At 56.4% G+C, this 10,961-nt stretch overlaps 1 protein-coding gene across 1 annotated transcript; it reads left to right on the top strand.

Moving 5' to 3' along the window:
- Positions 1 to 2,386: 2,386 nt before the first annotated feature.
- Positions 2,387 to 9,502, top strand: LOC129325794 (T-lymphocyte surface antigen Ly-9-like). Its single transcript, XM_054973701.1, has 6 exons — positions 2,387 to 2,522; positions 2,858 to 3,202; positions 3,311 to 3,610; positions 5,618 to 5,959; positions 6,081 to 6,380; positions 9,112 to 9,502. Exons 1-6 carry the CDS (start codon positions 2,387 to 2,389, stop codon positions 9,222 to 9,224), a joined length of 1,536 nt encoding a protein of 511 aa, XP_054829676.1. The 3' UTR covers positions 9,225 to 9,502.
- The last annotated feature ends 1,459 nt before the right edge of the window (positions 9,503 to 10,961 follow it).

Here is a 10,961-nt window from a genome sequence, read left to right as displayed (position 1 = left end):
GGGAGGCCATTCCACACAGCAGGGGCAAAGATGGAAAAGGCCCAGGCTCTGTTCGAGGCCAGGCGGGCCACCCCAAGCCAATAAATGGTGGCCTGAGGATCATAGTTGGCACACTGGGGTGTATGGAAGGCAACAGTCCTTCAAATACGCTTTCAAAGGCATGATGGCACCTTGCATTGAACTTGGAAACCAACCAACCACCAATGTAGCTGTTACAAAATGGATAACGTGTTCCCGACAGCTAGCTCCTGACAATAGCCAGGCTGCCTCATTCTCGACCAGTTGTAGTTTCCTGGTTGTCTTCAGGGGCAGCCCCACGCAGAGCACATGGTAGTAATCCAATCGTGAGCATGGATCAGCATGACCAGATGGGTTGAGTGTAGGTAGCTAGAGAGTTGGCGCACGAGATGCAGCTCATGAAAGAGGCTCCGGGTCACCAGGCCAACCTACTTTTTAAAGACCAAGGCAGGGTCCGCGAGCACCCCCAAGCTCTCAACCTGCTCTGAGAAAGCCAACTTCACTCCATCCAGGGCAAGTGGACTCGATCCCTCTATACCAGCCATACTGACTAGCAGCACCTCTGATTCAGATTCAATTTGTTCTGCCTTAGCTTCCTGACCACAGCCTCAAAGCACCCGTTCAGAACCAAGACAGACGCAACTGGAGGCTTGGATAGTGAAATACTACAGAGCTGCGCGTCATCTGCATATCGATGGCACCCAACTCCCAAAGCTCTGGATGATCTCATTTAATATGTTTATATAAAAGCAGAATGAGAGAAGAGAACCCTGTGGCATCCCACAAGACAAATCCCACCTCTGTGCCTCTGGTGGAGACTTTGTCAGACAGCACCTTAACACCCGCACCATATTCAAGCTGGTGGGTAAGAACGGAGTGGCCAACTGTGTCAAATGCCGCTAAAAGATCTAGTAATATCAAGAGGGAAGATTGCCCCCAGTTTTAAGTGAAGGCTGTCCACCAGTGTAACTAAAACCATCTTGGTCTCAAGTCCAGGCCTGAAGCCAGATTGGAAGAGGTCAAGGGGGAGAGGTGCCATCCAGGACCCCCGGGAGCTGCTCTGCCACCACTCGCCCCGTCGTCTTCCCTAGAAAAGGCAAACTAGAGACAGGCCTATCATTGGCCACGGCATGAAGGTTTGTTGAGCCGAAGTCTAATTTCTGCCTCCTCCGAAGTTTTAGGGGGAGCCCCCTCCATCAGGGAGGAATGGACTATTTTCACTAATGGCTTTTCCCAGATGGACAAGGGTCCAGAGCACAAGTGGGGGCCCTGACACTCCCAAGGACCCTGCCAGCATCCGTAGACAGGCTCCGTCTGGAACTCTCCACAACTAAAGGTCAGGCCGGCGCTTCTGACCCCTCTGGTAAGGCGTCTGCTCTCCACTTGGCCTCCAAGTCAGAACGGAAGACAGAAGCGTTGACAGCAAAGAACCTTGCAAAAGCACCGCAGCTATGGGCCAAATTTTCTTCACTGCCAGGTTGGACTTGGGCATTACCACTGGTTGCAAACCACTTTAAACTGGACAAGATTCTGCTGATGCAATGGGGGCAGGGTGGAGAAGGAAATCTTTGTCCCCGTTTGCTCTGTGTGATTCGTTTTAAGTCTTCCGCCAGCATTGCTCTAGCCATCTTCCAGTCCACTCCATGTTGCTCCGTTCCCTGGTAAACCAAGGAGCCAGGGGCATCGTAGAGCACGGAACATGATGCCAAGGAGCAACTCTGGTTCTGACCCGAGCCACCCTTCGTTCCATGCCGCTACCAGGGCCTCCACAGAGTCACTGGGGAGGCGCTCAAAATCCCCCAGAGGTGCCTAAACTGACGGACCATCCAAATCGTCCACCTCCTACGTGGACAGCAGGTGCTCTTTCACTGAGCCCCTCCCCAATTTTGGAATGTTTTTGGCATGTAAGACAGCTTTTAGGCATGGCAGCTAAATGGAACCTCCATGAATCGAAGAAGTATACCTCTGAGTGCTAGATGTTGCCAGGAGCAAACAACAGAAGATTTCCACCTGCCCATGAGCTTCCCAGAGGTGTCTGGCTGGCCATGGGCAGAAATAGGACCCCGGCCAGAAAAATCCTTTCATCTGGCAACAGACCACGATGCCCAGGTCAGAGGAAGGAAGAGGCAGACCCCGCCGAACATCAGCTAGTGCTGGAGGAAAACTGACTTGCTCCCAGCAGTACATCTACTATCAAGCGAAAAGATATGATGCTTGGTGGGGGGGGGGGACACAAAGTAATAACTTTTCATGACGGCCTGCAGTGAAAGGGAAGTGAGATACAAGCAGAGAAGTTCAGAGGCTTGAAAAGGAAACTGCTGTGGTTGGGGGCTGTGGTCTGGGGGGTGGGGGCTGAAAAGCCAACCTGATGATTGTGCCGGAAGAGACGGACTTTGCTGAACCAGAGCCCAGCTTACTGGCCAGGGTGGACATTGGCAGAGTAGCAGGGATGGAAGCCCCCGACCTTTGGCTGGTGCTGCTCCTGCTGGCTCTCCAATGCCCAGGTGAGCGTTCCACAAATGTGAGCCGAAATCAGACTTAGCATTAAGTGGTCCAAATGAGATCCAGGAGGGCTGAGGCTTCCTAAGCCAGCTGGTGTGATGTGAGGAGTGGAGCATCCCCGGGTAAAGAGCGAGAGCTTCCATCAGGTTCCTGACTGCAGGCCTCACGGGAAGAAGTAGACCTTGGAATCCGGAGACATCCTACTTGGAAACGCTGAAGTTAGACGGATGCTTTTTCTTTGCTCTCGGGCGTAAGGACGGTGGGTCTTTGTTGTCTTCACAGAGACATTTATTTTCTCTCTCTCTCCTTCACTCTTTCCCATTCTGTTTATGATCAGGGACTGCAAATATTCCAGCACAGAATCCTCCTCGGCATCAAGTGAACGGCATCCGGGGAGGATCAGTCTTGCTTCGTGTATCAATAACCTCTTCTCAAACAGTGGCCAAAATTGAATGGAAATTTCAGCCCCAAACTGGCCTCACACTTGTGATCGCTGAATTCATCAGTGGAAAATTGAAGCGGCCCAATCCCAGAGACAGATTCGGGCAACGGCTAGAAATGGCGGATGAGGCCACGCTGAGGATTGTAGAGCTGGAGCCGGGGGACCGGGGGGTCTACAAGGCCCGTGTGAGGCTGGCCTCTGCTGTGGTCGAAGAGCATTCATTCCACTGCACTGTACACGGTAAGGAAGGGCCACCCACCCCGTCTTTGGACTGAGAAGGGAACAGGATCGGCCTTGTGTTCCTTACGCAGTTCCTTACAGCTGAAACATCTTCATTGCTCTCAACAGAGCCATTGCCAGAACCGCAGATACGCCACCGCCTGGTCTCCAGGACTGCCGATGCCTGCAACGTGACCTTGCAGTGCCCGGTGTCTGAAAAGGGGGGAATTAATGTCTCCTGGAGAAGAGGGAAGCAGCTTCTTGCCCTAGAAGCGGGTTCGGACTGGTACTGGCTCTCTGCCGCAGACACGGATCTCCACTTGTCATGGCGGCCCAGCTCCTCAGACTCCATTTTCACCTGCCTGCTCAGCAACCCTGCCGATCAGAGGAGCGTCTCCGTCGACTTGCTCAGCATCTGCCAGAGTGAGGGTGAGTTGGATGACAACTCGAGTGTAAATCTATTTGAGACACAGACTTAGGGTTAATCTTTGATTTAGGAAGATACTAAATTGTCCGAATGAGATTATAATCCTCTGTTCAGTTTTACCAGCCTGGGGGCCAGATTGCTACCTCCCCTGGGTCCCTTTGGAGAGTCTCTTTGCTCCTTCCTTGCCTGGCACCCCTGAAGGGACTGGGAAGTTAGATTTGGTGGAGGACTGGTTATTCCATCTTAACCGTGGTTGCCAGCTCTAGGTTGAGAAATTCCTGGAGATTTTGGGTGTGGCGCCTGGGGAGGGCAGTTTTTAAGGGAGGGGAGGAGGGACGGCAGAAGGGTAGACTGCCCCAGAGCCCACCCTCCAAGGCAGACATTTCCTCCAGGGAAGTGGATCTCTGTTGCCTGGAGATCAGTCGTAATTCTGGGAGATCTCCAGCCACCACCTGGAGCCTGGCAACCCTTCGCTGAGACTAAATCCCAAATTCATTTCCTAACTGGTGCAGTGCTGACGGTCATCAGATCCCGTATTTCTCGGCTCAGGGTTCAGACTGCGCCACGAAACCGGCTTCCCCTTCCCCCAGGAACTTGATCCTGGTCTGTCTGTGAGAAATCTTCTGGGCGCACCCTCTGGCACTCCCTCCCCTGAGGAGGCGCTGAGATTCCCTGGCAGGGATCCGTTCCCTCACAAAACAAGTCACAATTTCCCTTCTTTCAAGAGTCTGGATGATTCTTTAGTCCTGGGCAAGAATGTAACAGACATGTTTGTGCCACTGAGACTTCTTGGGGGGGGGGGGCGGACAGTGGCACCTTCAGGACCGGATTTGGGGGCAAACGTCCTGGCCCCGGCCCCCGGGCTCAGCAGGGGCACCTCCCAAGGCAGGCTGTAGCTTCACATTGAAAGGGATTTTCTTTTCACAGTGTTCTTCAATAGTCTCAAAGTCTTGCTCCCACCCACCCCCCACCCCCACTGAACCTGTGGAACCCTCTGCCACCACAGAGGCTGCAAAGGAGGGCCAGGGTGGAGCCACACAGAAAAGCGGTTTATGCGAGACTGAGCCGTTCGGGGGCCTGAAGGAAGAGGAACTAGCTGTGGTCAAGGTGGGGGCGGGGGCTGGGGGCTGTGCCGGAAGAGGCAGGCGATGCTGAGCCAGAGCCCAGCTCGTGATCGGCGGTGAGGGCAGGTGGGCGGTGGCAGAGGAGCCAGGATGGAGGCCCTTAGCTTTTGGCTGCTGCCGTTGCTGACTCTCCAGCCCTCAGGTGAGCTTTCCCAAAAGGCAGGCCAGTATCTGAGGGCCAAGACTTTGCCTCACCTTAGGCGAGTGCCGGTGGTCCATTGAAGGCCACTGAGAACTGGTGGCCCGGCAGGGCTTTCGTTCCCTTCTGGCCACGTCTGAAACACGAGGAAGTTTCATAAGACACTTGTAGAAGGGCGGGGGGGGGGCTCTGCTAGTCGAAGGAAGACAGCGGGGCAATCGTAATTTGACACAGGCCATGCAGCACTCTGGGGGGGGAGGTGAGTTTTATGGCCTTTGGGCCAGGCTGCCTTGGTTTAAGATACCTGTCCATGATGCTTGGTGCAAGGAAAGCACCTGATCCTCCCAGGGCCTCACTCACCTGTGTGCAGGTGGGTCCATGGATTCAGGTGCAATGAGGCTGGTTGGTAGGGCTCTCTGCCACCATTCTGCCCTTTGGGGCATGGGGCAGGGCTGAGCATACGGGTGGGGGACGTAGTTGTGAATGTCCTGCCTTGTGCCGAGGGTTGGACTAGATGGCCCTAGAGGTACCTACCAACCCTGTGATTCTATGATTTGCTGAGGGCTGATGGTAACACAAACCAGGCAGAGAAGAATGTCTCTCTCGGATGGCAGCCGGGCTGAGAGTGAGGGGCCCTCCCGCCCCATCCAATCTGCCTGATGTGGAAAAGTCATCATTTCCTCCTTTGCTTGAAACCGTTTCTTCTCTTTTCCCTCCTGCCCCCACTTTAAATAATTATAATGCAGGCACTGGGGGCAATCCGGCAGAGAATCCGCCCTGCCAGGTGAACGGGATCCGGGGAGGATCTGCCCTGTTTCCTCTGATGGTACCTTCGACACAAAGGGTGGACAGAATTGAGTGGTTCTTTCAAGGGGGGTCCAGCCCAGAAATTCTGACTGCCACATTCAGGGATGGAAAACTGGAGCGGCAAAATACCCGTGACGGGTTTGGGCAGCGGCTAGAAATGGCTGGCGAGACCAGGCTACGGATCAGGGCCCTGGAGCAGGAGGACAGCGGCCTGTTCAAAGCCCGCGTTCTTTTTGCCACTGCTGAAATTCATGAGCCGACCTTCCGCCTCACCATCTTTGGTAAGTGCCCTTGCCTGGGTTCTCACGCAGCTGCCGATGGGAATCACCCCCGTTTGTCCTATGCTGGGATGGCCTCCAAGGAGAAGCCCCTTGATGAGTTTCCCCCATTTCCTCTGAGCAGAGCCTGTCCCAGACCCTCAGATACGCCACCGCCTGGTCTCCAGGACTGCGGATGCCTGCAATGTGACGCTGCAGTGCCTGGCACCTGAAAGGGGGGGAATTAACGTCTCCTGGAGAAGAGGGAAGCAGCTCCGTGCCCTAGAAGGAGCTTCGGACTGGTACCGGCTCTCTGCTGCAGACACGGATCTCCACCTGTCTTGGCTGCCCGACTCCTCGGACTCCACCTTCACCTGCCTGTTCAGCAACCCTGCTGAGCAAAGGAACGTCTCCTTTGACTTGCTGAGCATCTGCCAGAATGAAGGTGAGTCACACAAGGATTTGAATGCAAGTCCTAAGAACATCGAGCCACGGACCCGTCTAGTCAAGGGTCCTGCTTCTTGCAGAGGCCAACCAGATGCCCCCTGGAAGTCCACACGCAGGGCAGGAAGGCACCCGCTGCCCCCGGCTGCTGGCACCCACAGGATGCTTTGTGAACAGACGTTCCGTTTTGCCACCTCTCCACCATGAATTTATCTGGTCTCCGTTTAAAGGCATCTCAGGCGGTGGCCATCAGCCCCTCTCACGGTCCACGAGTCCCTTACGGGTTAATTTAGATCTTCAGTAGACCCTGTGTGGGAAACCACTTCCTTTGGCTTGCTCGGAACTCTTCGTCAAGTGTCATGGGGTGCCCCAGGGCCTTTTGCAAGAGGGAGACGGCCAGTTGGCTCTCCTCTTTCCCTATGTACGCCCCAGACTGTTATCAATGATCCTCCCCCCAAACACTCTTCCTCCTCTCTCTGTCCTCCTACACCTTTCAGCTCTCCCTCCTGGCTTCCCTTCCCTCCCTCTCTGTTTTCCCCTCTCCTCTCTCCCATCCCTGCTGCAGCTCAGCTTAGGCAGCATCGCCCCAGGCAAAACTTGCGTGACTCTCTACCGCGGCCCCAACACTGGCCACTGCGATGTATTGTCGAAGGCTTTCACGGCCGGAGAACGATGGTTGTTGTGGGTTTTCCGGGCTGTATTGTCGTGGTCTTGGCATTGTAGTTCCTGACGTTTCGCCAGCAGCTGTGGCTGGCATCTTCAGAGGTGTAGCACCAAAAGACAGAGATCTCCCAGTGTCCACTGGCCACTGCCCTTGCCCATGCAGGCTAACAGGCCTCCCTCCTGGCCAGTGCGGTGAATTCTGCCCTTGCCAAGCTCTGCCAGGGCAGCTGCCCTCCGTGTCCTTCCCCAGGACCACTTTTGAGGAAGCGCCTATGGGGATGCATCGACTTGATTATTTGTGCCAGTACTGGTGCCCCAACTCTCCTCTTGGCTCAGAGTCAGGCAGGAAAGCAGGCCTGGGAGGAGCCCAGCCCCCTTGGCAATGGGGCGGCCCAGGGCCAACACTGGCAACCGTACCAGTGCCCAGAAGCCAGCCAAGGGGTGCCAGGTGGGGACGTGAGCAGCCGTGCTGGGAGCCCGCCCAGGAGCGTGGGCCCAGGGCATCTTCTCCGAGCACGAGGGCCTCTGAGGAGACCGAGGGCCAGTGGATTCAGGACGGACCAAAGGAAATACTTCTTGACACGACGAGTGGTTAAGATGTGGAATGTCCTGCTGGAGGACGGAGTGATGGCTGCAGTCATAGGCAGGTTTAAAGGAGGATTAGACATACGTCTACCAGTGGCTACTAGCCACGATAGATAAAGAGAGCCTCCACCGTCAGGGGCAGTCAGCCTCTGAATCCCAGTGCCAGGAGGCAACATCGGGGGAGGCCTCGGCCTCTGCGCCCTGTGGCTGGATCTCCAGAGTGAGTGGTTGGCCGCTGTGCGAGTCTGGATGGACCCCTGGCCTGACCCAACGGGGCTCTTCTCATGCTGTCGAAGGGAAGCAGGGGCCAGGTGCCAAGGGGAGGGGTCTGCCAGGAGCCCCCTGCACAGCACCTCCTGGACTTCCCCGGTGGAGGGAAGACAGACTGTAAGTGCCGTCGCATGCACATGTTCTCTGGCTCAGGGCCCTTTCGGTCAGAGGTTGGAGCTGCAGGTTGGAGCTCAGCAACCAAGAGAAGCTGCTCGGGGGTCCCGCTCAGCCAGGCCCAGCCAGAGGCTCCACAACACACACTCTCTCTCTCTCTCTCCTGTGCAGAGGTGTCAACAATTGCTTTGCTAAAAAGAAATCACGCCCTGCCCCCCAGCATGCCCCGCCTGCAAGATCTGGGGTTGCCAGCCTCCAGGTGGGTCCTGGAGATCTCCTGGACCTGCCGCTGATTTCCAGATTCCAGAGAGAAGTTCCCCTGGAGAAAGTGACTCCTTGAGAGGGTGGACTGACTGTGTGGCAGGCAGCCCTAGAAACCCAAGCCCCCTCTCCCAACATGGACCTCTTGGGAGCCTCCCGTCCTCTCGGACCCACCAGATGACTGCAGCAGAACTGCTTAACAGTGAAACTGGCTTCGCTGACTCCTCTTGTGGCAAAGGCGGCCATCCAGTGCCGTCCAGTGCAACCCACACCGTCTTCCACTTGCCAGTCCAAGGGTCGTGGCCTGACCCTTGGCAAAAGACATCAGACTGGAAGGTGCCCGGGCAGTCCCAGGGCTGTGGGGTCTCTGCGTAGCAGCTGGACACAGCAAAGGGGGGGGGAGAGGGAGGGGCAGCCTCTGGCACCTTTGCTGTTGCTCCCCCACCAATGAATTCCTGGCTTGCACCTCTGATGGGCCCCCCAGACTGGTGAACAGGGGCCCCCCATCCCAAGCAGCAATTGTACTGTGCCTTGGACTCGGAGACCGCGGTAGCCACAAATGGCCACGGCACATCGACAGACCAATCTGAGTCATTATTGTCATGTTAATTCCTAATGGGAGTTGCGCTTAGGCAGTTGCCACGGCACCGTGCTGGGCCTCCTCGTGAGGTGGGACCCAGGAGAGATGCGGGGCCATTGGCCCTCTTGACAAAGAGGGAAGTTGTGTGTTGTTGCCCCATGTGGCCATCAGGTTCCAGGGCAATGGCCAGTGGGCCTGCTCGTGTAATCCTCCCACCCTGCCCTCACACCCCCCATTTCCTTCTCGTCCTCTGCAGGAGACGGCGGGACCCTCCTCTGGCTGAGGTTGGCCATCTTGGTGGGGCTGCTGGTGCAGATTGTTGCTGTTGCCTCATTGAACATCCTGGAAAGGATGGGGCAGGAACAGAACTGAATGGCTGCGGGCACAGTGGCCTGTGCTGGACACCAGAGGTGGCATGAGGGGCGAAGGATGGGCCCCTGCCAAGATCCTTCCAGGCACGCAGCACACTTTGCAGAACTGGCAGTCGGACACCTGGCGTCAGTCTGGGCAGGGCTCCCACCATCTCACACACTCCCTTGTCCAGAGATTTGGGGTATGTTTGCACAACTTTCCCCAAGAAAAGATGGTCAGACTAGGGGGGAGGGCGGCAAGATGCCACTGGTGCCCCCCCACCCCGCCCACTACCAGCCCATAGAGGGAAGGCACGAGGCACCCATGTCCCAAGGGAGCAGGTGAGCGAGCAAGCGGCTGTTGCTGCGCCCACCGGCAGAGTGAGCAAGCGGGACAGCGAAGGGCATGAAGGGCTGCTGCTTTCTCCTGCTGCTGCCTGGGAGGAGAGGGAGGGAGGGAGGGAGGGAGGGAGGAGACTGTGCTGCTGTTGCAGAAAAAAGAAACAGATTCGGGGCTAGGAAGCTGCATTGCCAGCCGTGTAGGGGCCCCTCAGCCCCCCCTGCATGCCAGCGAGATACGGAGGGTGGATCGGGCCCTCTCCCTCCTCTGGCTTGTGTGGCCTCGAGGCCGGTCCATTCCTCCGCTTCTGGCCAGAGGGTGGCACCACTGCACCCTCCTTAGACCTCGGCAACTGCCCGACAGTGCCAACCCCGCCCAGGCTGCAGCCGATCCCCACTGGAATCTGCTTCAGTGTTCAGGTATTGGAAGGTGATGCCCTGCGACTGATGGCTGAGTTGTGAAGAGGCAGGGCAGGGAGCACGGTGTCCTCCTCAAGAGCAGGGCTCCAGCCTGCTCAACGGGGCACAGGAAGACCAGGCCGAGGGGCCCCGTGTGCTTCAGCTGCCCCTCCACCCCATCCCGGATGGCTTGTGTCTGGGAGAACTTGTCTTAGCTGACGCTACCTTGTTCCAGGGAGGGGAGGCGGCAGGGCATAGCCCGATCTCATTAGATCTTGGAAGCTAAGCAGGGCGGTACTTGGAAGGGGGATCATTCAGACAGGGGGTCTAAAGCAAAAGTCGGCAGTTGTGCAAGCGGAAGGCCCTTGTCCACTCCCACTGAAATAGGAGAAGAAAAAATACGTTCACTGGGGAGGGGGCTTCCACGGCACGGGTGCATTTTAATGGCTTCTTAGTGGCTTGTTTTTATATTGTGTTTTTAAAATGTAAGCCGCCTCAAGCAGGACTCGCAAGAGGCAGCGTAGAAATATTCTAAATAAATAGTAAGTTCAGCACTAAAATGTGACAACTCATGATTGGAACAGCAGAGGAACACAGTCCAGGGGCACCTTAGAGACCAGCAAGAGTCTCAGGGTGTGTCAGCTTTCAAGAGGCACAGCTCCCTTCTGCAGTCCCTTCCTACTCACGTCTGAAGAAAGGAGCGGTGACTCTCAAAAGCTGACACCCTGAAACTCTTGTTGGTCACTAAAGTGCCACTGGACTCCGCAGACCAGCACGGCTGCCCACCTGCCACAGATGAAAAAAAGAAGTCTTCACCGGCTAGGGGAGTGTGGTGACCCAGCAGGTGGGGCACCCAAAGCAGGCAGAGCCTCTGAAGACAGCTGGGATGATCCGGTAGGTTTCTAGGAGAGCGGATCTTTTCTGCCCGTGAAAGCCCTCAGTGGAAGCTGGTAAAAGGCGCTCCTGGTACCCGCCAGTTTCCAGCAGCGGGCCGGCGCCAGGTGCACCGCCTGAGCCCGGA

This window comes from Eublepharis macularius, chromosome 1 (genome assembly GCF_028583425.1).
Source record: "Eublepharis macularius isolate TG4126 chromosome 1, MPM_Emac_v1.0, whole genome shotgun sequence".
Lineage (NCBI taxonomy): Eukaryota > Metazoa > Chordata > Lepidosauria > Squamata > Eublepharidae > Eublepharis > Eublepharis macularius.
This window is presented reverse-complemented; position numbering and strand designations above follow the sequence as displayed.